The sequence below is a fragment of the Thunnus thynnus genome, chromosome 22 (assembly GCF_963924715.1).
Source record: "Thunnus thynnus chromosome 22, fThuThy2.1, whole genome shotgun sequence".
NCBI classification, from domain to species: domain Eukaryota; kingdom Metazoa; phylum Chordata; class Actinopteri; order Scombriformes; family Scombridae; genus Thunnus; species Thunnus thynnus.
Genome location: NC_089538.1, coordinates 17920341 through 17946999, shown reverse-complemented (window position 1 = coordinate 17946999; position 26659 = coordinate 17920341). Strand labels below are relative to the sequence as shown.

Sequence of the window (26659 nt, the reverse complement as noted above, 5' to 3'; positions counted from 1 at the left end):
TTTAAGCATGTGATTTTAAGTTAATAACACCAAATTGCATACATTCCACTGGTTATTGTGAAAAGCTAAGTATTGCTGTTACAGATAAATACAAAATGATACTTTAGATGAATAATTTACTTTGGCTTTGTCACACCTTAGGATTGATACTCCTAATATACAGTGTTTTACATTAAGGCCAGTAATAAACTGCTATGTAAAAATTGGTTAACCTGAGTCAGGGAATTGAAGAAGAAATGTTGTTTTTTGGGGGGAACAATTGCAGTGGACCTGCTCTTGAGCTTAATATTTGATTTTTATTTGATTTTATATTTGACATTATCTGCACGTACAGTAAGTGAGTTTGTTTATAATAAATTCAAAACAAAATCGAAAGGGTAGCAGGAAATTCCCTTGGGGCGGTGCCTTGGCAAGTTCGGCGAAAAAGAAACAAAACAAAGAAATTTAAATATAGAATTTCAGTGCTGCTGCTGCCACAGATCATCTCATGTGTCCTGAAGACACACATCACTTCTGAACTTTTTCATCTTTTTAAGAGGTGAGTATGAGGCTACCACCACAATACATTGAATGAATTAATAACAAAAACTTTTAAGGTACAAAATGCCATGAATAGTTATAATACTTGTGTTATGATGCATATTTATGAATATTTGATTGTTTGAGTGACAATGCTGTGAAATGTAGAGAATAAAAACATTGTAATCACAATATTACTGAATTGCAGCTATAGAAATGATTTATCTATATAAGAGTCTTTATTTTTTTCCATTACTGTTTTGACCAGAAATTTCCACATAATGGATGCATCTGATACGGATTCCAGACACAAAGAATTGGTTAACAGATTCAGAACTTTACTCATTGCTCCCAGTTTGTTGACCTCCAACAATAATGGAGTACTTCTCCTCAACAAGCTGCAAGGACTGGTTACAAATATCAAATGGAGCCCAACAGATGTTGCAGACTTGTTCGATGCTCTTCTTAAGCGATTTGAGTCAACAACAACAAATGACAGATCACATGTCCACTCATGGATAATGACAATGTTGCACTGTATAGAGATTAACTATATTACTCCCAGTTGGAAATGTCAATTAGGAAAGACAGTTATCGAGCTGGTCCGAGACAAGACTCTAACAGATGATAACCTTCAAAAATATTTAGCCAAAGACACAGAGAAGCAACTGGATGAAATTCTTGAGGAAATCCGCCAACAAAAGTTAAACCAAATAGATGAGAAACTTTTAGATGATGTGAGAGACATTGTATCATCAGTTGATAAAGATCTTACTTCACACAATGATGGATCACAGCAGAGTGGCTTAAAAAAAGACTTGCTGACGCTCTGTCAGGCAGTGGAGAAAACAGTTAAGATCAGACCACGTCTGACGCAGATGGTGAGCTGGTGTCTTATGGCTCTTTCCAAAACAGGGCAGTTAATTCAGGTTGGCACTGGAGAGGGGAAGTCATGCATTGTGGCAATGTTTGCAGCTTTTCGAGCTATGAGAGGAGAAAAAGTAGACATCATGACCAGCTCATCAGTTCTTGCAGAGCGAGATTTGAATGATTGGTTAAAGTTTTATGAAGCTTTGAAAATCAGTGTCTGCTGCAACACCAACAAACAATCCGAAAATTTAAAAAAGTGCTATGAGTGTCAGGTTATTTATGGTACTGCTGAAAAGTTTGCTGGAGACTGGCTAGGCCAGCGCTTTGAAAGAATGGATATATTTGGGAAAAGAACATTTGAATGTGCAATTGTGGATGAAGTGGATTCCTTGATGCTGGATAAGGGTCTTCATGTGGTTTACATAAGTAGCGATATGCCTGCTTTGCAACACCTCAATCCACTCTTGGCATTAATATGGGACACTGCTAATCAGTTCAGTAAGATTGGCACATGGATAACTGTGGGGCAAAAATACCCTTTCCATCAAGTTGTGCTTGAAAACATAAACATGGGCAAAGATATGGATGAGTTCACCATCCTACAAATGGCTGAGGACACAGAAATACTCGCAAAAGGGTCAGTCCAGGACCTAAGAAAGAACCCAAACCTTTTAACTGAAAAAACTGCAAATATTGCTGCAAACCAGTTGGCAGAGTTCTTTAAGACAGTGGAGAGGAAATTCCCATCTTGCTGTTTTGCTCTACACTGCATAAACAATGAAGGGGCAATAAAGGAACTGAACAAAACACCACAACTAGACACAGATCAAAGAGTGCCATTGCTTTTAATCAATGGAGGATTCTGTCAGTACATGTATTCTGATAAAGAGAGTATGCTGAGGGCTGTAGAAGCAGAAATAAAACGTGATCTACATTTTACACCATGTGAACTCAGCAAAGATAAAAATACCTGCTGTGTTCCTGGCTTCCTCTCAGATCTAATTAATTCCAAACTAAAGGTTTGGATTGAAAATGCATTCAAGGCACAATCAATGACAATGGGCCATGAATATATCATTGAAAAACATGGAATAGTACCTGTGGACTACAGCTCCACAGGTGTTGTTGAAAACTTTATGACATTGTCAGATGGACTACAACAGTTCCTTGAAATGAAACATAAGTTCAAACTGAGTGACATGACAGCTATCACAAACTATATGTCCAGTGTCGGTTTGTTTCTAAAGTATGGAGATCAGATCTATGGAATGTCTGGGACTCTTGGTCAACAAGCAGAGACTGAGACCTTGCAGAAAATCTATGAAGGTATCAAGACCTGTCAGATACCTTCATTCAAACGTAGGAAGCTGTTTGAGGTTGAAGGAGTGATCATAGATGATGAGAAAGACTGGATTAAGAAAATATGCAATGTTGTTACTGCAGAAATCAAGCCCTCTTGCTATAGGGCCGGAAGAGCTGTGTTGGTTATCTGTGAGACCATCAACCGTGCAAAGGCTCTCCATCGTGCTCTGGGAGATCAAGTTACAAACAAGATGCTTTACATAAGCAACAACATGGACAATTCCGAGATCTTTAAGGAGCTTAAGGCTGGAGACGTCATTGTAGCAACAAATCTCGCAGGTCGCGGAACAGACCTTCAGGTTTCTGAACATGTAAAGACAGCTGGAGGATTGTTTGTTTTGCAGACCTTCCTGCCCGAGAATGTTCGTGTGGAGGCGCAGGCATTTGGCCGCACTGCTAGACAAGGATCTCCTGGGTCTGCTCAGCTCATTGTCTGCTCCAGCCATCTGTCAAAACCACTCCAACTGCAGGCTCTAGCAAGAAGTTGGAGTTTTTTATTGGAGAACATGACTAATGTCATGCCAGTTTATCATGATCGTTTTGTGATGCAGTTTCGGTTGTATCAAACCAGCCACAGATATAAAGAATCTGTATCTTTACCTTTGACATTGTTGCACATTTTGAAAACCTCTGATTCAAGAATAACAATAGCTAAAAAGGCCAGAGATGACATTGCAGCTGAAAGGCTAGCTAGCTTTTCACAGTGTGACATCCCAAACATAAAGAAGAAGGAAGAGCTCTTCAGTCAGTATCTGAAAATAAGAGATAATTTGTACAAAAGCAACAAACCAGCAGATGCAGATTTGTCTGCACTGAATGAATTCTGGGGTGTGTGGCTACTCACTAACTTTGATGACAAATGCTCTATCATGGACTTAAAAAGAAAACTACTTGTAGATCTGAACACTGCCATGCAAAAACTCAGACAGAGAGAATCACCCTCATCAAACTTGCACCACTACACTGCATTTGGCAATGAGCTGCGTGAAAATGGACGTCTTGCAGAAAGCATCAAGATGTACTCTAAAGCCATACAGCAGGACCACTGTTGGGCAGCAATTGCATATTACAACCGGGCTTTTGCATCTTTAGCCCAGCAAGACAGGCGTCAGGATCGAAACTGCATTGCTCAAGCTCTGGAGGATTTGCAAAATGCACTGAAGTCTGTTGAGTTCTTCCGTAAACAAACTGAAGTCACTCATACATACTCTACACAGCAAATCAAAAACTCCAACAGTGATTCAACTACCAGATTTGACAGTCACATCACTGTCAGACACAAAGTCCTGGAGTTTTTCAAGGGGAAAATAAATGAGGCCATTAAGAAGCTGGAGAGGGCCAGAGACACCAGTTGGGATGTAAAGGTGAACAAGAAAGCAATCGTGTTCCTGATTCCACCCAGTCAGTCTTTGTCCTTGGCAATGCTAATATTCAAATCACGAGCTGTAATCTGCTCCGGAGACCCTCTGAAAATCTACCAGCTCATCAGTTGTCCCTCCTTTGACACTCCCATTGAACTTAAGCGTCTTGAATCTTTGGGAATGACTCATGTCTACACCTTGGACACATCCTTCTCTATGCTCAGCGTTTTCTCAAGGATATTTAGATAGTAAGATAGTTCAATATTTCATTAAATAATGAATGTTGGGTTCAGTATTTAATGATATGTCATTTAAATGATTTAGGGTTTGCATTCTAGTAAACAATCTGCAGCAATATGCAGTCAAACAGCAAGTAATGTGAAACAAATGTTGCTGGTGTTTGGAAACCTGTACATCACAAACTTTCAGGAACAAAGAGAACTACCCAAGTTGATGACTGTGGGATTTTAAGTTGATCTTCTTAGTTTTGGTTTTATCAATGCATGTTTTGAGGAAATATCTCATTTAAAATATTTAAAATACATGTGATCCTAGCTGAAAAAGATTAAAGTGAAAAAAGAAAAGTTTCAGTTGTTGATGCATTTTGATATTATATTAATCAGTTCGGGTTCATTGTCCATTGTTACACTACTTATAATGTTTGTTTTTTTAATTATTGTCAATTTTAATAAACAGACGATAACCAAATAAGGTGTGATACAGATAGTACACCAATATTGTGTTTTATATGTTGCTGTTTGGAGCATATTTCTACAGTAAGATGCTGTGAAATGTTTATTATTTAAAAAATAAGATGAAAAAGTGATTTTGTTTTTAGTCTATGAAAGTGTATATCTTTTTGAAACATATAAAATGATGAAGGCAGTTGATTCTGTTAAATAAACATAAGAAGTTATAATCATCCCAGAGTGACCTGATGCTATTGTCCATTTACTTTAAACACATATTACTACAGTATATTATTACATGTATGATAATAATCATCAAATTCCAAGGAACATCAAATCTCATTACCAGTAAATTAAGAATTTTACACAGTCTTTGAGAGGTAATGACATATATGTAGTCCTTACTCTATAGAACTGAAGCAGATTTAATTGATGGGGAAGTGTTCAGGGACTCAACAGCAGACAGGGCAGGGATAGAATCTACTCACTTCCCTTCCACACGCCATCGTGTGGTATAATATGATACTGGCATTGGCCTGCATTGGAGATCTGAGTTGTAGGCTGGTCACATACATTTGTTTAGCACAGTATTATAATGCTTAGATATTGGAATGCAGTATTTGTCACAATACTTATTTCAGGCAAATAAAGTTATGGCTATCTGGTTTAGGTAAATATAAGGGCACTAGTAAATGGGTAAAGAGTTACAGGATTTGGTCAAAGTTAACCAAAAACTTTAAAGTGCAACTGAAATCATATTTAGTCAGCCCTCTTTGCAGTCAAAAATGATGTCAACATGTTTTTAAATGTAGTGTTAATAGTATTATTTGTATTATTATTGGAATGAAGAAAAAGAGGTCTTTGGAAACTATCAGGAAGTCTTTTTTTGTCTCGCCGGCTGGGGGTGTGTGTAGGAGGTTTGATTGACATTCATTGGCAGGTTACTGGTATTACACTGTACAGAACAGAGACAAAATAATCAAACTGCTATAGCTACAAGTCATGGACAGACAGTGTGTCACTAACAGGTATTTTAAAGGGCAATGACTACACAAGCAGCACCTAATAGGTCCACAGTGACATTTTCAGTAATGTCTGTTTAATGTGCTGCAGCTGAGCAGCTAGCTTAGCAAACTAGCCTGCTAACTGACATTAGCCATGCCCTTTTTTTCACAGTGAATGTCTGTTTGGTGGCTTGTTCAGCAAGTTAAGGTGCAGGACAAGATGTGTTTTCACGTTTGTACGTTAGATAATAAGGGAACTTTAGCGGGAAAGGTAATGTGGGTTGTGTAGCAGGATGCTATCAGGTTCTATGTGACCATTTGCTCTACCTATGAAAGAATGCCACATCATTGCTTTATGTAAGATTTGATTTGCTATAGTAAACAAATAAGGCAATTTAACTTCAGTTGGACTTGAAGAAATGTCTTAAAACACTGGTTAAGGTCTGGTGGAGGGCTCTATTTGCATTGAACTCATTTGATCAAACTTTGTGAGTGCAGGCTTAACTTGAGGATGCTACAGCCTGTTATGGGCCACAGGGAGATATGTTTTTTTTCAGTTAAAAGATTGATACATTTGTATAAGGAGTTAAGCCAAAATCAAACTGTGTGGATTAGTAATTGTATTTAGCCTTTTTTCATTTTCTTTGGTTGTTGGAATTAGTTCAACTGTCGTACTGTAGCCAAGGGAAAGTACAAGCTGGTATTGTAAAGGTCCTGTTCTGCTTATCTTCACCTAAGTCAACCCACCTGTTTCAAGAAATCTGTCCTTACAGTGTGCAATGTGGAGCACAGGTGCTTTTCATTTAGTGAGTAAAAACAATTCATGTAACATTCAATGTAGTGCATAATGTGCTCAGTGATGCCACTATTTTCCAGAGGCTATATTGCAGCAGTCTATGATCAGTACAGAAAAGTTCTATTGATCCCCCCTAATTGACAAGGTTCTTCATTCCTTTTTTATACTGTGTGGGGATATGGATGCATTTATTAGCCACAAATTGAGCATATCAAAACAAATAATGCAAAGGAAAAATATACAAAACATACAAAAGCATCAAGATAGTCTGCAATGTTCTTTTCACATCAGCCCCTCTGGAAAATGCAAGACAGTAGACAAGATGTTCTTCTTAAGCTTTTATTAATATTTAAGTTTGCTTCTTTTAGGATGTTCATTGTGTTACACAGAGAAATTAGCCACACAAGTAAATTTGATTGTATTTTCTTTACCTTTAATCTTTTTTTATTGTTAATTATATTATTCTCCCTTATCAGCACTAATGCTAAAAAAGTTATACATGAACTATCACACGATTAACTAACTTGTGAGCACATCGGGACGGTAAACTAACACTTCACATAGTTAAAACAAAAAAATAAAATAAAATTCCAAAACAGAGAGGGGAAAGAAAATATGATCAAAGTAAAAATTAAGAGACAAACAAAAGACAAAAGCATTGGACAAGCATTTACAATCGCACTGCCCTGCTCAACTCTTCACAAAGAAGTACCGCTCCTTTTCCTTATTTGGCAATTATTTTTTTCCAGGCTCCAGACTTTACCCCTAATTTGGTAAAGGTTCCCATGTCTGATAGTTTGAGTTTTAATTTCAGTCTGGGAGGAGCCAAACATTTACATTCTACACTTCAGCCCTCAGGACAGTGACACAGTGCCTAAAATATGGTGGCATCCCAGTTTAACGTCACATTATTCAGTTATGCCTCATAGCACAAAGCATCTAAACATCAGGATTTGCATTTGTTGCATCAGTGCAACAATCAATGCTTCAATGGCTGGTTGTGCATTGCACTATGTAATGGGCCAGGGGAAGTGACTTAAAACAGATCACTGTCATTATTACCACCGTCATCGTCTCTTAAGTACCAGTCTTTTCAAACCTCAAGCCTAAGGCCTTCCACTGACTTTCCTATTACTGTCATCAATATCTTCGTTCCATCTTAACTTTATCAAACAGGTTCGGGAAAGGAGGACTAGAAAGAAACAAGCAACTTCCAACTGACTGAGAAAAAATGATACTGCTTATTAAAGAAAAAAAATTGATGCAACGCTGCATCAACACGTTTAAAAATGCACATGCACTCCAAGGATATCGGACTGGGGTCCATAAACAGGTCATTTAAATGTGCTGTCAGTTCAATGGCTGCATATAATAGGGCAGTGGTAAGCTTTGTGTTGACTTGCTGTTGTTATTAAGTATTCAAATGGAGCAGATTTAGCTCACACCATTTCTGATGGCGGAATTGTGACAAAAAATACCCCTTGTATTTTGGGGCTTTTATTGTAGTTTTGGCAGTAAAAATGCTTGTTGGCTGGAATTCCAATATCAATTGGTTCAAGGTGCAGATATTGGCTAGTTTTTCACTCTCAGAACAAAAAAAGGTTAAATCTTTTGCTTCCTATGACTTGAGAACCTTTTTTTCTCTGAGTGTGGAGGCAGTGAAAGGGCTGGTTCATTGTCATTGATAAGTCACAGGGGGTTTTGTTGGTCTCAAAACTGATGACTGACCCTGGCCTTTCCCGGTCTTTGCTGCGTTAATTGTGCTTACAGAAAATAAATGCTTCCATAAACCTCACATTTACTTCCTTGGACACACACACACACACACACACACACACACACACACACACTGCAACAATCACATGCATACACAGTTCTCTTGACCCCTTTGCTTGTATAAAGCCTTGTTGCTGGAGAGGAGCACTTTACCTCACATCGCACATAAACTCAAGTATGCTTGCTGGGTTTGTTAGGAGGTATCCATGCACAGGCAAGGCTTAGAGATTACAACCCAGATGATAAACACAGTGATCCCTTTTGGCCACGCCTAACACTGAAATGCAATATCCATACTAGCATGCTACTTGGTGATGCAACGCCCCCGGTGAGTAGTACAAAAGTGTGGATACTGGGACACGCAGTGTGAAACTGCCAGCAATATTGGAAGCACTATTTAGTGTGCGACTAGTGTTATCTATAGGGTGCTAGCTTGCTAAAGGGCGCAAACACCCTCAGTCTCAACTATGCTTACCTGCCAAAGTCACGTACGCTTAACACTCCAAGCAAACAAAACTGAACACATACACACACGCACACACACCTTAATCCACACAACTCATTAGTAGAATATAAAAGAAAAATATTGTCCAGTCAATATTCACATGGGCTGATACCAGGCATGCAACTTCCAAACAGTCCAGAAAAAGAAAAACAACAACAACAACAACAAAAAAACCTTCCTGCCCAACTCCTCAAATCAAATGGGAAAACAAAACAGTCACTTAGAGACGGGGCAAATGGAAGACATAAACAACCTGGCAACATCAAGGAGGAAGTAGTCACTATAATGGCTCTCATTGGATTTTACCATGTGACAATCAACCAATCAGTAGCTTCAGCCCCTTGCTGAGGCAGGTTACAAATATGAAAATAAAATTGATTAAAAGAAATAAAAATAACACTAAAAACTAGCTTAAAAAGTAGTAGACACACATTGTTATAAGTATCTCTGCTATAGTATGTTTTTTTTATCTATGTTTTAAACTCATTGTGTAATAAAGAGAAAAGTGTTACTGTTTTCTATTACATTATCATCATCATCATCATCATCATCATCATCATCATCAATTGTCAACAACATAGTCATCAGCATCAACAACAATACCGTTTTCAGAATTATTACTATTGGTTATCGTAAGGTGTGCAGTCTCTATAGACCACACCCCTTATCTAAATTAAAGGGCTCTATTGGCTGACAGACGCTCCAATAGAGGGAAAGAGAGAGAGGACCGGTTGCCATTCTTTCCCCACCTCCCCCCCTTTTTTTTTATTAATCTCTTCTTGCCCTCTAAAGCTTATGCTTCCTTCATTTGCTTTAACAGCCATAGTCACTTAATGTCCAGATAGAAGGGGGATGTGAGGAGATGATTTGGACTTAGATGTGGTGCAAAATATGAGAGATAGGCCTTTATTTTCTCCCTGCCTCCCTCTTTTCATCTGTCTCTATTTCTATTCTGTTCTTGTGGGGAATGATGGGAGTTTTTTAGTGACAAATAAGTAACCCATTCGTCTTGTTCCTGTGTTATTGTCATGCTTCATCCCTTCCCTTTGCCTTTGCCCTCTTCTCTTTCTCACTCTCGCTCACTCCCTTTCTCTCTCTCTCTTTTTCTTCAGCAAGACACTTCCATAGTTTGGGAAGGGCTGGGCGGCATCTGGCCGCCCTGTGAGCCCTGGGACAGGGTGCGGGAGCGAGAGCGCGACCCATCCATGGAGTAAGAGGAGGAGAGAGAGGTGGTGCGGGAACGGGACAGGCGGGTCATGCAAGACGAAGCCACTGTGGAGAGAAAGATAGAAAGAAATGGAAGGAAAGATAAGATTCACACATTAGAAAGCGATGGAAACAGTATGCAGCATTTAAAGGATAAGGCTGGCGTTATTCCATATTGTCCACAAATCCCATGAAAAGATCAAAACTACAGTAAAAATCCATTTCTCAGCACTTTCAGACTTCCCTTCCTTGTCTGTGGCACTCAGCCCCAAGCCTATTGATTACTACTCAGATGTAAACCTTTAAAAAATAAGTCACAGCAGTGTGTGGCTCGTTGACCTGTTTTTAATAGACTTTGGGCAGTGGAGGTCTTTGGCACAGAAGAATAAGCTATTCAAAACTGTTAGATGGATCAATTTGTTGGTTTGGATGTTTTTATGGGATTTGTTGACAAGGAGAAATGTATAGAATGTCTTATCCTTTAAGGTTTGTGACCCATAAAATGCATGTTTTGAGTAATGCTGCACACAAAGGACAAGAATACTGTACATGATTAACAAAAGATGAACAATCCTAAAGGTGGACCATGGGAATTATTGCCTTGTGTAGCACTGCATTTGTAATCAGTAATTGTTACATTATTATTCAGTGAAGTGAACTTACTGTAGCCCATGCCCTGGATAAAATACTTGAAAGCCTCAGTCAGTTTGGCAGGCTGCAAATACAAAGAAATTACATAGTGTTACAGATTCTGTCAGACTATGATTTGTTATTACCTGAACTAGGTAATGGTGGATTTTTGGTGACCCCATGTCGTCCCCAAAAGTAATTGTTTTAATTTTGAGAACTTCAACACCCAGAATATCATGCTACATCATTTCAGATGGTTGGTGCTTGATTGGATCAGCCAGAGGGATGATTTGCAAAACTCTTGTAAGACCTAACCTAACCCTAACCGCACTCGCAAGAGTTCATGCCTCCATCTGATCCAACCTAGCATTTACTGTTTCAGAATGGTTTATTTTCTTTTTTGTGTTTTTTGGAGGGAACGGAGCACTGTAAATAACACTTTATGCTTTAATGCGTCAATTCATGTGCATGAAGAAGATTGCCTGTGTTACTGTCAGCAAAGGAAGCGAATAAGTGAGGCTGGTGTGTTGGTGCAGCCACACCTTATTATGGTTGATTAACCAGGTATGTTTAAATGTAACAATCTAGCTTGTTGCAGCTTTAAGCTCAGTGTTTTGTGTAGCAGAAAGAGGCTATCGGGTACCTGAGTCAGCTGGGGGAGACCACCGGCATCGGCCATCTGGGGAGGAGGGACAGAAGAAGTGAGTAAATCAAAATCAATAGAAAGAACCTAGAATGAAAAAAAGAAACACACTACACCGACTATAAACAGAAAGAAAAGAGGGTTACTTTTAAGAATGAGGTTGTTGTCGGGTCCAGTTTGCTGTTGCACTCCACCTGGTGGTCACAGAGGGAAAAAGAGTAAACCTCTGCCCAAACAATATGACACAAGATACTTTGTTACACTCAGATGTGTCAAATTTTGTCAAACTTACGGCAGCATCCTCGTATGGAGCTTGATCACCCACCACCAACATTACTGGACATCTGAGGTAGACAGAAGTAGAGAGAGTAGAGATGAGAGGTTTATGTAAAATAATAATTAAAAAAATAGACGATAACATAATTTTATCAGTGAGGATTAAATTAAGAGGGTATTACTTGAAGGTGCTGTTGCGGTCGATGTTCAAGTCTCTGCGACTGGAGGGGAAAAAAGGAGATCATGTTGGTTTAATCTGGTGCATATTTGTATTAATATAACAGTGTGTGCACATATATGTGTATGTGTGTGTGTGTGTGTGTTTACCTGTTGTAAGTCTTCCAGAGGAGCTCTATGTTGACCAGATTAGAGGCTTTGGAGATGCGCTCTCTGTGAGACTGCACTAGATCTGTGTTTGATGACAGCTCATCCTACAAGATAATAGAGAAACACATAAACACAGCCTTTCTAAAAAAAACAAAACAAACTACAACCCAAAACTTACAAAAATTTGCAAAATAAGTGACAAAGAATAAATGTGTTGCAACTAATGTAAGACATTTTGTGTTTTAATGCAATTATTTATCACATTTTGTACACTTTATTGACAAGTTGTTCTTGTACCTGACTGAAAAGATGGCATAGGATCTGCTCTGTGAGGGAGGATGTCACTGAGCTGAGCTAGAGAGAGAGAGAGAGAGAGAGAGAGAGAGAGAGAGATCAATAGGATTGTTCATCATTTAATAAGTTAAATAAGATAAACAATGACACAATTGATACTAATCTGTGACACCAGTCACGTAATTTCATATTCACGTATAAAATTTACTTGATGGAGAACTATCATTAGCACTAACCAGATTAAAATACCACATTTCTGTGTATGAGACAATGCAGTCCTGATGTGTTGTAAGAGAAAGAGAAGGTCATTACCTTCTGAGCGGCCCAGTCTATCCATCCTCGGGCGTTAGTGTCGATGTTGACCAGAACCAGACCCTCCACCGAATCTGGGTTTGCAAGCTGAAGAGGGAAAGAAAGCAACAGATAATGAGATGAGAAGAGAAATTACAGGTGCAGGGTAAAGTCTCTGCATGTTTTGAAGGCAGACAGCACAAGCCTCAAACAACAGACCAGCTCTTTCTTCAACCCCCCAGGAATGCTGGCCAATAATATATAAGTGAGAGTCCCAAAGTCGTCACTGACAGACCATCTAAACAACCTCCTGCATACAGAACCCCTGCAAACAGGACCCCTGCCGTTCACAGTGAGATCAAGGAGAACAGAGGACTGTAAAACCCATGGACTTACAAATGTAGTTTTAGATTTCTTCAAAGTACAATTAACATGGTATGTTCCTATGTGTGTGTATATCACAATATGTGTTGTTATGTACTTTGGTTAGACTTTTATTCCACTGCCTTTAAGCCAAGAAAGGTACCACTAACTTAGTTCCATCATCATTCACTTTCAGAATGCTAAAGCTACTATCAAAAATGCAAAATTAAGAATCATGCAGTTGCTAAATTGTAAATACTTTGGTTAATGGAGTAACTATATGCAGGAGTTGAACCTGCCTGTTGATGATGATGTATGATGAATAAAATCTAATAGAAAAATTACAATTTTGTAAATGAAGCACATAACACTTAAATAAGCAGTAAGTGCTCCCAACATACTTGCATTTTTAACTGATCAGTTAAATTAAATTATTAGAGCAGTATTATTATCATAGGATTTTGATTTGTCGCATGATTTTGCGCCGTTCTCATTAGCAATATTATATGATATATGATTGTTTACGTCAATTATGGGCCACTGTCACTCAAGGGGACAGGAAAGGGGAGGAGGGGCCTTTTGTGGACCACTAGAGATGTTGATTAAGGTCATGGATTATTTAATGCCCCTAAAATGTCACAAGTATGGGTATACATGGCTATGTTTCATGTCTGTTTGATAAACACAACTATACGTAGTATTGACAACTACTGTCATGATGCTACCCCAAAAAAGAAGACACTCACTGTGAACTTGGAGAGGATGTACGCGCCTGCTCCCACACCCACTCCAATCACAGTACGGAAGCTGCCAGAGAAAATCTCTATGTTAATATCACACATAGAGTATAAAGATACATGCACAAACATACACTCAAAATAACACTTAACACTTATATTAAGGAACATGTAGTTTTAGTTGTACAAGCATTTCTTTGAAGTAGAAATCTCAGTGGTTGAGTTCGACCTCAGTGGACCTCAGACCTCTATATTTGATGGCCAAAGTTCTGTTCATTTTTTACCAGAATGTTTCCTGACTGGCAGCATGGAAGTATCTTATTGAATCAATCCAAACAATAAGAAACTGAGCTGTAATTTTGGTTCAGTGAAGAAAATATGATCTTACTTTATATAAATAAATAAATTCTGAGTCAATTTAGCAAGTGGTATAACTGATGTTACTCTACATTTGTATGCAATATGACTTAGGCAACAACAAGATAAGACATTCTTGCATATGTACAGAGATTTGATGACTTTCTGTGTGCATGTGGCAAATGAAATTCTGCTTGCATTTACATCCAAATGTGGTTAACTCACTTGAAAAACTGCAGGACGGCAGGGATCATCTCTGCGATGGTGTCCATGGAGGGATACTGGTAACTACGACAGGAAACACAAATGATCTTAATCTAATGAACTATTGTAATATGAAAAAACAGACATGCATATTAACATCCAATTGACTGCCACAAGATTTTCTCTTGGGTACCCTATGTTTTCTGACCCTAAGATCTCACCAAACTACTTGTAATGATTGGAAAATTCTCATGATACATGATAATAATGTTTTGCTGATTATCCATCTTAAGCACATACAGTGGCTGACATTTTTACCCACAAGGATTTCAAATGAGATCAAAGAGAGAATAAGCTTCAATTTCCAGAATCACCATCAGGCGATAAGGGTCACAGTCATGATGCTGTGACATGCAACAAAATCCTCCTGAGTCACTAAAATAATCACGCAAGGAAGAGAAGTGATGGAGATGTGCAGGGTGAAGAAATAAGAGGCGCAGAGTAAAAAGAAAAAGCAGGATTTTCTTAAAACCTCTGACAAGAGCGTATTAGAGAGGCGGGAGATGTGAGAGATGGAAATGTTAAGTATTTTTGGCAGAGATTAGGTTTAAGCCTAGTACAGAAGATTGTTTCCATTTCTGAGAAGTTTATTTAAAAAGAAGAAAGGTTATTGCAGGATGATAGGGGGATATGAGCATGCTAACACACACATATACAGAGAACGTCGTACCCTGTGGGGTAGGCAGCAGCACCCTCCTCCTGCCCAGGAGCATCAACATGAATCAAGGTGAAATTCTTGACAATCTCCTGCATCTCCTCAAACTTAAACAAAGTGGAGAAGCAGCTCTTACCTGCCAAAGAGACAAGAGAACGTGGAAAGTGAGCAGAAGTCATTGAACAAGTTGAAGATTGTGTGACAAGGCTGAGAGAGAGCTACTCACTGTCCAGACCCACATCGTGGAAGGTGAGGATAGCAGGCCTGCGGGTGGTTCGTGTGCCGTGGAGGGTCACATGCAGAACGCCATGAGGGGTCTCAATACTCTGCTCCTGGAGAGGGCAACAGAAATACTTTATCCAACAACTTTTGAGCCTAATATTTACATTTTGGGATGAATGTTGTTAAATCTTTGTGCCTGTATCAAGTGAAACATATGTAGGGGTGCCGTCTTTCCTGCAGATTTGTGTTTTTTTTAAATTCTAATCCCTTTTCAATTAATGTCAATACCATTAACACTTTCAAACACAACTTTTGTGGTTTCATACCAGGGCCTTCAAGATAGAAATGCACTAATGTTAAAGTGAATCTATCTTTTGATAAGTGCTCACATCCTAAAAGCTTGAAAGGCATCTATAACAGTTTGTAGTTTGCTCCTTGACAGGGAACAGAGGCTGAGGTCAACATGAATTCACAATGGTTACAATGGATTCAAGCATTTACCTATTTTCACATTGAAAAAATAAAGTAAAATAAAATTACTACCTCTCCTGCAGCATAGTGCACTCCACTCTCCATTTATATGATCAGCATGTTCCAAACACTAAAATATTGCTGAATTCACTGCTACAATATTTAACCTTACCCATGACTCTGTTGAAATAATATGCATATATGTATTTTTTGCACTTCTCCTTAACTGTTGGTAACTACACTCAATAAAAACTTTCGGGTAATACTTTATATTAAAGGTCCCTTAATTTTATATTAATTTCCTGAGGTAATTTGCAGGTATTTAACAATTAATTTTCAGACAATTTACAGAAAAGGTGGTGAAATGTGGTACTATTTATGAGAAAAATGGAGGGAAAAGTTAAGTTGGTTAAGTTGTAGTTTCATATGTATTTCCTAAAAGTGGCTGCTGTGTAACTGTTTCATTCTTAGGACATTTCTTTGAAAGGGTTATGTAATTTGGTAACAAAGTATTTTCTGTCAGTTAATGGATTGTTAAGGGTGTCACTTATCAAGAATGATTGCAAATGAACAACTAGGAACCCAAATATAATGAGTGTGCAACAACTCTTTTTCCGTTTTTTCTTATTATAATTTCTACCAAATTGCACTACGTTTCCTGTAAAATGTCCTGGGAAATTCACCGTTAAATACCTGCAAATTTCATCAAAAAATTTGTTATAAAATTAAAGGACTTATAAAATACCAATTACCAAATTTTCTAGCCCTGATATGTGTATAACTTTTAAATTCTCATCATAAGAAAATTACAAACCATGAATATTTCTGTCCAAAATGTAAAATATACAAAAAGATATAGTTTAAGATATACCATCTAGTCATAATACGTAGTGTGTACAGTATATAGTAGATTTAAGACATTTGAAGATAGAAAGGCTTGGATAAGAATCAGAGCTTCTTCTTCTCAAAAGAAATTGAACATCCATCTGAATAGTCTTACCTGTCCTTGGTCCAGGAGTATCCTGGCTGCCAGTTCAGCATCCTATGAGAAATGAGAGAAAAAGTCTTATTAGAACAAATGAATAAGAGTCGAGATATCACTCTTAGTCTTTTAGATTTTTTTTCATCAGGAGAGGTGAGAGATGACAACAGATGACAACTCTTGGTTCGGATTGTGGGTGCACGTGGTTTTAGAGAATATATTCATTTCTAAAAACGCCAAATCACATCTATATCCATGAAAAATACAGATGTAAAGGTGTACAGGGCTTTATAAATTATCATAGACCTGATCATTTTCATAAAATGTCTTAATTGTGTGATTTGGGCCATTGTGTGTCATTTTGTCAAATGTTCTCAAAGAATCTGACATGAAAGGTGAACATAAAATTGACTTTTCCTTCTTTTCTTTTTTTTTAGAGAGGGTAAATGAAATTAAAAGGCATATATGAGAGAAAATTCCCAGGTTTTTTTCTTTCATAGCCCTTTCTGTTAAGTTGGCCTTGCTTCCTAATGAACACCCACACAGGCAGGATAGGTGGTATTAAACTCCTGATAAAGCAGCTGGGAGCCTCTGTAGAGGACCAGGTGCTGATGGGATGTTGGGGATCATATGGAGGAAGTCTTCCGTGGTTTTAATGGGGTTGTTCATTTGCAACCTTGGATCCATTTACCCCTCTAATAAATGAGTTGCCACCGAGGAGAAAATGGAGTCTTGGAGGCTTTGTGGTTGAAGAGACAGCCATGGCTTGATTATGAAGGTCATTTCTTCAGTCCAGAGAAATCATATTAAAATCCAATTGTCGAGTTGAGCATGTGTTCAGTGGTGCAGGACAGATGTTAAATGCATGTAAATGTATGCAGGAGGGTGCAGTGAACGATGGAGGTTTGCATATAACCTGAAACTGCCAAATTTTCATTATTAACCACTCAGAATCACCATTCACTGTGGATCACGTTGTAATCAGCATTTCTCAATGTCAAATGTAAAACCTCAGAACACCAAATTTTGGTGATTTTCATGGCTCATTAACATTAAGTTTGGCCACACACCAAATCTCTAGTTCTGTTCTAGTTGTTTTATATTCTTCAGTTACTGCATCATTTTCACATTTAGGCAGTGCAGTTATTATAAATATCATGTGGAATTTAGTTATTGTAATATAAAAAAATATCTTAAATGTATTTTCTTGATCTTTAAAGCTGTGTTACAGTCAAAAGAATAGTTCCAACTTTTTGAGAAATACACTTATTTGCATTCTTGCAGAGTTAGATGAGTAGATCGATACCACTCTAATGTTTGTAGCTTAAATGGAGCTAGAACCAGGAGGTGATTAGCGTAGCTTAGCACAAAGACCGGAAGCAGGGGGAAGCAGCCAGCATGGTTCTGTCTGAAGTTCAGAAATACCCATATCAGCACTTCTAAAACTCACTAATTAACCCAGTGTTCAATCTTATTTGTTTAATCTGTACAGAACAATTGTTGGACTTTTGGGACTTTTCAGGAAACCTTTTGAAAACCATTACATTAAGTTTAAAAATGGTCCAGCTTCAAATATGAAAGATTTTCACTACACCTGTACCTGTCCACTTCTAGATGTCAATTAAATACATAAAAACCTTGTACTTCTATGTAAAACTGTAACTGTGTTGTTTTTGTTTTAGTGCTGTAGTTTCCTCATATGCCACCGGGTGTCAGCAGTGAGCAACAAATTGCTCTGCAGCACTGCAACATCAGCTCAGCAAAGCAGATGAGCTGCCTCAGAGCTTTGACGTCAACCCTGGCAGATCTCAGCCAGCGCTGCAGCTGTGAACAAACACACACACACAGTTGTGCACACATGCGCTTGAAACACATGTTGTCACATGTAGGCTTTGCTCAGACTCAAAAGCACACACACATACATTCATGGGCATATGCACAGCAAGAACACAAACGCTAATACACTCACTCTCTCTACAACTGTCTCACATACACACACAAGCAACCCAACACTTGTTTTCCTGTCTCTAGGGACACATACACACACACACACACACATACACACACATTCTTTCAGATTTCAGATCAAGCGCAATACACTGACAACCATACATTTAATGTACTTGTGTGCTCATGTATTTTTCTCCATGCTTAGATACATGTGTGTGCATATTTGTGTGTGTGTGTGTTTTATCTTCTCTGACCTTGGTGGAATCAGCCTGACCCGTGAGTAAAGGCTTGTCCTCTGTGATGGCGATCTCCTGCATTTCCGTTGTCATGGTTTCACGTCCTGTGCAGGTAAAAGAGACCCAAGTATGAAAATCAGTTGCCTGTTGTAGCTTCTTCAGTTTGTTCTGATCTCTCTATTATAACAATGAATACATCTTAGTTTTACTGTCATCTTCAGACAAACACTTGACACTGCAATGTGGGCATAGATGTGCTGAATACACACACACACACACACACACCAAGTGATTAAATACTGTGTGAAGCAGTTTTCCTCTGGGACTTTGTTTGGGCTGTGGGACCTTCTGAAAGTTAATTAGTTATTAGCGCCAGGAGAGATGAGCAGGAAAGGATTATGGGATGGAGAAAGGAAGAGCTTCAGAAGAAAGTATTTCTGTATGTTTGTACTCAAATTAATGTAAATAATGAACAGAAATATAACACTAGTGCGTCAGAGAAGAAAAAAGACAGGTGTGATGATAAACTATGAAGAAAGATGAAAGTGGCTAAAAAAATTTGAGACACAGATGGAGACATGACAAGATGGAGACTGTGACAAATGACAACCACCTGAGGGGTCTGTGACAAACAAGTACCCAATAAGAATGAGGTGATAGGAAAAAAGTCCATCACACAATAGACTTTGTACTAGGCAGTTTGCAGGGGTGAAGGCTTCTGAAAATGAGCAGCATGCTCGGCTAACCTTCCTCAGATAAAAGCAACATCATACAACCACAGTGTGTGTTATTATGAATGCGACAGAGCAGCTGGGAGTTTAAAAAAAAAAAACATCACAAAGGTGGTAGTTCAGAGAGGGACAGGTGAGTTAATTATCGCTTTCCCATATTGATTTCTCCACAGGTCTGAGAATTCAAACCTTTAACCTTCAAACTAGTTTCCAGTGAAAATATGCCAGTCTTTACATCTGGCACATAGCCGTGAGTGGGCCCAATCAGAAGGCTTCCGGCTTCCTTTTTTGCTGGATCATCCAGTGAATAGCAGTACTGTTTCAAATGTGACAATGTGACCAATAAAAGTAAAACAATTCTTGTTTCTTGTTTCCTGTTTACCATATGATGATGTTGATAGGTCAGAATTTTTGGGTGGCAGTGCATTTTGCAGATGCCAGATTGCGAGCGGCCCCTCCTCCTTCACTCGGTGTACAGCCCACGCCGCGCATTGCACAGAGGAACAGAAGCCTACTGTCCGCTAGCTAGCTGCTTTTAATGTAGATTAAGATAATAAAACATGGTGAAACAAGGCAGTTTCCCTAAGTTTGTCTCAAAAAGATGTCGTGAGGAGCAGGAGGAAGAGAATTCATTCTCGACCCAGACACCTCCTCTTGCGCCAGTTTCTCCTCAACAAGTGCCAAGTAGTAACGACACGTATGTGGCTGCTAATTCAGCAGCGACAAGCTGTACTGTTGAAAGACTCTATTCAACTGTCAGTCAGATAAAAACTTGCATCAGGGCATCAATGATGACATACAGACTGAACTCTTTGTCCCTGCTCTCCTTTGAAAGAGAACTGACTGAATCGTTAACAATGAAATAATTTCAGTGTTCAACACCAAGCCCTGTCGTCTCCTGCTGTAATCTTCAAAAGTAAGCTAATTTACAACTTCAGACTGTTGTAGCCTATTTCAATATTATTATTTATTTGTTATAGTTTTTGTTGGGTGTACAGACATTGGAATTTATGCTGATGTTGTTACATCTGCCATCTGTGGGTGTGTGTTTGTGCGTGTTGCATATTTGTGGTTTATGGTATGTAGCCGCCGTGTCAGGCTATGTTAAGGTGTCATTTTTAGTGTTATGAGCATGTTGGCACTGGTGTATCTCTATCCATATGCTGCACTGTTGCGTATGTCAGCTGTGTGTATGTGAATATGTGGCCATCATGCCAGGCTATGCGATGCTGTTAATGTTCGTCTTGGTGGCTGTGCATTCAGGCAAGTATAGTTGTAATGGCCTCTTTTGGTTAACATACAGTGTGTGTTTCAGAACCTTTTAAGTGTGATTAGTCTGGGACGGGCCCACCTGATTTTCTCTGTGCCCAATCACACTGTGATTCCTGCCTACGCTACTGCTTTACATGTTAAAAAGCTCCTCCACCCCTGTTCCAAAATATCTTGTAGATTACTTTATTATTTATTTGTGTGTACCCTGCAGGTCAGTATTTGAAGTCAGACAGACATTTTTTCACATGGGTGAGTGGAGCAGGTGGACCCAAACGCAAGAGATGGCAGGCAGGCTGGATACGATGCAGAATTTTTAATGAAACAATACCAAAAGTCACTGGAGACACTGAGTAGAAACACAGAACAAACACAGACAACTCAACAAAGCCTGAACTGAAAACTGGACAATAAATACACAGGGTCTGATTACGAACTGAACACAGGTGAGTGAAATAAGACACAGGTGAAACACATGAGGCAATAAATAAAGGCAGGAAAACACAGGTAAATTAAGTAAAGATAACAAAACACAAGGAGAAAACATTTCAAAATAAAACAGGAACTAGAGCAGTCAGACAAGGAACAGGTGACTAGGCACAAGAGCAGGCTAGGAGTGATTGGCTAAGGGAAACACAGGGAGCAGGGCAGGGCTGACGAGACTGATACAGGGCAGGTGTGGGGAAGACACAGAGCAGGGCGGGACTAAAGAGGGTAACGCAGGGCAGGCGAGAGGAGGAGCACATGAACACAGGAGGAGAAAACACAGGGAAATCAAAAAACCAAAAACACAATAAGCACAGTCAGACCAATAAAGGCAACCCAAATGCCAGAAAGTCCCTCAAAGTTCAACACAAAACAAAAAAAGTCTGAGGGCATCTGATAGATAATAACAACCAAAGAATTCAAAAAAACAAAAACACAAAGAGTCCTAAAACCAACCAGAAGTCCATTCAGGATGTGACAAATGTCACAAATAAATGGATGGAAATTTAGTCCAAGTAGAAAATGTAAGATAAAAATCATTGTTAAGTTTAAGTAGTTGTGTCGTTTAAGCAACTAACAATCATTTTCATTATTGATTAATCTGTTAATTATTTTCGAGATTAATGGATTAGTTGTTTGGTCTATAAAATAGTCAGAAAATGTTGAAAAGCATCAACCACCGTTTCCAAAAGCACAAGATCCATCCTCAAATGCCTTACTTTGTCCTGACCAACAGTCCACAACCTGAAGACCTTCAGTGTACTATTGCAGAAGAATAAAGACACCAGAAAATATTCACATTTACGGAGCTGGAACAAGCAGAGATTGTCATTTTTTCTTAAAAAATGTCTCAAAATGATAAATCGATTGCATGCTAATATGGAGTCACTGTCAGATCTGATCTGAAGATAAGACATACTGTGGTATTTCCCTCATGAGGTATTCAAAACGCTCAAATAAAACACTCAAGCCATTTGCTACAGTTTGGAGAAGCTTTATTTACTCATTATATTGTGATGATTTGATTTTTAAATTACAACTCGACTTGAATTAAAACAGCAAACCAATGGAAGCTGGAGGATACAATTATCCTTAATGCCAGCATGAGGTACACAGGACAGACTATGAATGAGTTGGAGAATCCATTATTGAGCCTGTTGATGCTGTATTTGAAAAGAGCTTTAGATTTTTTTCCCTCCAAATCCACCCACAAGTCAATGTAGAATTGTGGTTTGCAACAGGTTTCAGCAACAAATCTCTGGACAAATGCACATCTACATACAGAAACATCAGTTTTGCATTGTTATTAATCTCATTTATTCTCTATCCTACTGTTTTTCAGGCTGCCTGCTGCTACTTTTCATTGTCCTTTTGCCCTGTTTTGTAAAACTTGCATTTACCTTTGTATAATTTCTTTGTAATTATATCATGTATTTCTTGCCTGCTTATTGTACAACCCCCCTGATGTGCTCAGCTATTAAACGCCACTGAGAATCACAGTTGCCATACAGCAATATTTTTACTTTTTGGTTTTCTTAAGGCTGAAAGAGAATATCAAGCACATATGTTATTGTGTCCACCTGACAGTGTTATTCCTCATCTGACATTTCAACCTGAAATATGGGATCTTTTGACATCACTTGTTGTGTGTGTGTGTGTGTGTGTGTGCACAGTTCATGCTCTCATAAACCAATGACTGTATCAGGCATTACATCACAGGGGGAACAAGGCGATGTGGTGTGTGTGTGTGTGTGTGTGTGTGTGTGCGTGTGTCTGTTTCTGTGTGTCAACGTGCATGTGTGCACTCATCAGAAAATGGACTGCTGCCCCAGGGGGCCTGTGTCTCTCTGGGTCTCAAACGGAAATGATTAGTCACCAAAGCAACCCCCACCAACACATACACACACACACACACACACTATATTCATTCCATCCATCTCTCTGCTGCCCTCCCCCTACACACATCTCTTTATTAGTCTTGCACATATTGTATGTTCCAGTGTAGCTTTCCCTCATTTATCTCCATCATCTATTTTTTTTATCTCTTTCAGAAAAAAATAACACCTGAATGCCATGCTGCTGATCCTGGATGATGGACTTCAACACAGAGCTGGTGTGTAACAATTCTGAGTGAGTAGTTGTGGCTAAAAACAAAAAAAGTTAATCATCTAATGGCAGAAATCCTACAGCGAGATTACAGCCAAAATTTAATCAACTGCTCTTTGGGCCAACAGATATCTGTCCACCAAATTCCATCCAAATCCATTTTAGCCGCAACTATTATTTTTATAATCAGTTAATCTGTTGAATGGTTCAGACAGGCATGAAGTTGTCTTATACTTACATGCTTCATATAACCGCCAGTCATCCTTTCTCTGACACTAGATGATCCATATAAATATATGATGATCATTCTGCCTTCATGAAGCAATGCTGAGCAGACTACTTTCAAAAATTTACCTCCCTCCACCTCACTAGTTTCACCCTGTTAGTATTCAGTTGAATGCAAATACTTGTAATACTCATGTTCATCGAATGTTGTGTATCTCGGGCTCTGCTTGGGGATTTGTGAGCTCATTGAGAGTCGATGTTGCGATGTCTTGCTCAGTTTTCTTCCAGAGAATCACATGAGCTGAGCCAAAATGATTAGAACTTTAACACAAATGTACTGACATTGACTGAATTATTGTTTTTTCCTTTATAAAATGTCAGAAAATAGAGGAAAATGCCAACAAACAATCCAAAACCCTGAAAGAGATAAAGGCAGCAAATTTTCACATTTGAAAAAGCTGACACCAGGCAATGTTTGGCATTTTTGCTTGACTTTTATGATTAATCAAGGCGAATTTGTCAGTCGAATCCTTGTTTCAACTGACATCTCTGAATGAAATCTCTGAAATGCTTCAGAATCTTTTACAAAGCTACAGTAATACTGAAAATCCCGACTACAAATGGCCTTTGGTGGACTTTGGTGACTCCACTGCAGTTAATATGCCCCTCAACATCTAACACATTTACACATGCACCAATGCAAATACACTTGCACTGCCTACTCACACATGCGCGCACACACACACAGTCATGTATTTACTCTTCACTTGGGTTTACTAAATCCTTGGTGACTGAAATGAATGACGGGAGAAATAGAGAGTTTGTGGGTCAAATGTGAATAAAATGAAATCAATCTGTATTCAAGTGGCTGACATTTTCTCAGCGGAAAAAGCTTTTGTAATGTCACAAATATTTAAACAGGATTCGTAGTGCAGTTGAGTTACAAAAACAAAAGATAGATTAAGATTACCATTTTGAAAATTTGGGATTATCTCGGTGGAGTAAAGTTTGGAGATACTGAGCATGAAATGCATTGCTAACCAATGAAAATGCTTTGAAATATTTAACACCAGAAAACACCACACAAGCCTAAAGTAACTCTGAAAGATCATCTCCACAGTTTGTGATTACTTTTGATCTAGTTTCTAAGTCATTTATCCCATCATTCTAATATTTCTTTCTGTAATGTATGTGAATATACTGTAACTGCAATCAAATAAACAGCATATTTACAGTACGCTGTCACCTAACAATGTGTTTTGACTGCCCATCTTGACACCAAATGCTGGTAGTCAAGTTTAGGAGCACAATATCACATCTAGAGCTAGAAAAACTTCAGTATCTTGCTCAATGACTCTTGCTCAATGGGCCTCAGGCCCAGGGAGCTGCTTGTTGACATGTAGCCTTAAACCTGACCACTCTGGATGACAGTTAATCAAGCTCCCCCTCACTACTGCAACCTCACCTGGCACTCCAGAAGGCCTAATGGGGCTCCAGAGTCCTCCCAATCCCCCAGTCAGCCCACAACCTTAATCTTAGGTGACTCCATAATCAAAAATGTCAGGGTGAATGTGCTATTTTCCTTGCTCCACTGTCCGTCACACTGCTGACAAAGCTCCTGAGGTTTTATCCAGTTTGCCAAGTGTTGATAAAATATTTAACCTCATTCAATTTGTTAAAGGGGCCACACATTCTAAGGTCACATTTTAGACTTGGCACTCTCACCTGGTTTCTCTCTCAAATGTCTTAATTTGGTTGATATTCTGGTAACTGACTATAAAGCTGTTCCACTACAGCTTTCTATTCCTTGTCTCCACATTACAACACATTCTTGCACTCTCAACGCTGGTTCTGCAGCTAAATTGTGTGATGCTTTTAATTCATCCTCTTTTAATTCCACTATATTTCTTCTCAATCCAGATGCTCTGTTAAATTCATTTAACAATCAGTGCCTATCCATCTACAACCAAATTGCACTGTTTAAAATTAGGAAACAAAAATCAAATAACCTCCTCTGGCTGAACGATCATACTCAAGCCCTTTTAAAACAACAATGGAAGATAAACAAGTCCAAAATAGCATGTAACACCCTTAAAAACCAAATGTTATTTCATCAGAAAGCAGTTAAGGATGCAAAATCAGTCTATTTCTCTGAATTAACATCCATAAATAACCACAATCCTAAAGTTCTCTTTAGGGTAACTGCTTCAGTTATTGGTGGTCCCTCTACTTCCTTTTCTGTACCTCACAGAGCTGTCTGAAAAATTTCTTGCTCATTTTGTTAATAAGGTGGAGAGTATCAGTATCCCAAATCCAACCTGACCCTTGCATTCTTTCTATTTTCCATCTTAATTCTGCCTCTTTTTACCAGTTTCAACCCCTAAGATTTTCATTGTTAGAGAGTACAGTCTCCCATAGGAACTCCTCCTCCTGCATCTCAGACATCATCCCCACTAAACTGCTCAAGAAGGTACTTTTCCACTGTTGGCCCTATTATTATGCATATTTTTTAACAACTCTCTGGCTTCAGGTTCTTTCCAAACAGTTTTAAGCATGCTATTGTTCACCCACTGCTAAAGAAACCTAATTTGGACCACGTGTCCTTAAGTAACTACAGACCAATCTCCAAATTGTCTTTTTATCTAAGGTTCTGGAGAAAGTAATCTCATCTCAACTGATAGCTTTTATGAATAATAATAGTTTTTAACTGTTTCCAGTCTGGTTTTAGATCACTTTATAGTACTGAGACAGCTGTTAAGGTTACCAATGACCTATTGCTGACTGCTGACAGACGTGACTGTTCGATTTGAGTTCTTTTAGATTTAATTGCCGCTTTTGCCAGAGTTGATCACAATATCCCCTTACATCACTTGGAAACTTGGGTAGGCCTTAAAGGTTTGGCTCCTAGCTTATTAAGCTCATACCTCTCCAACAGAACTTTTTCTGTTGCTCTGGGTAATTACTCCTCAATTGCTCAGTTGAGTTGTGGTGTACCTCAAGGCTTCGTTCTCGGCCCCCTTCTGTTCTCTATATACATGCCACCTCTCAGCCAGGTT

General features: G+C 38.7%; 1 protein-coding gene across 3 annotated transcripts in view; it reads right to left on the bottom strand.

Moving 5' to 3' along the window:
• Positions 1-6926: 6926 nt before the first annotated feature.
• Positions 6927-26659, bottom strand: part of ndrg2 (NDRG family member 2) — a 41052-nt gene continuing 21319 nt past the window's right edge. For all 3 annotated transcript variants that reach the window (XM_067579124.1, XM_067579125.1, XM_067579126.1), the window contains exons 2-16: positions 18805-18890; positions 16619-16660; positions 15152-15257; positions 14941-15061; positions 14232-14294; positions 13659-13719; positions 12571-12657; positions 12262-12318; positions 11965-12068; positions 11820-11858; positions 11654-11705; positions 11508-11555; positions 11362-11397; positions 10752-10803; positions 6927-10154 (exon numbers count right to left, since the gene is read on the bottom strand). In XM_067579124.1, coding sequence (XP_067435225.1) covers positions 9991-10154; positions 10752-10803; positions 11362-11397; positions 11508-11555; positions 11654-11705; positions 11820-11858; positions 11965-12068; positions 12262-12318; positions 12571-12657; positions 13659-13719; positions 14232-14294; positions 14941-15061; positions 15152-15257; positions 16619-16660; positions 18805-18879 — 1107 coding nt within the window. In that variant the 5' untranslated portion in view covers positions 18880-18890 and the 3' untranslated portion in view covers positions 6927-9990. The remainder of the gene's footprint in view (positions 10155-10751; positions 10804-11361; positions 11398-11507; positions 11556-11653; positions 11706-11819; positions 11859-11964; positions 12069-12261; positions 12319-12570; positions 12658-13658; positions 13720-14231; positions 14295-14940; positions 15062-15151; positions 15258-16618; positions 16661-18804; positions 18891-26659) is intronic.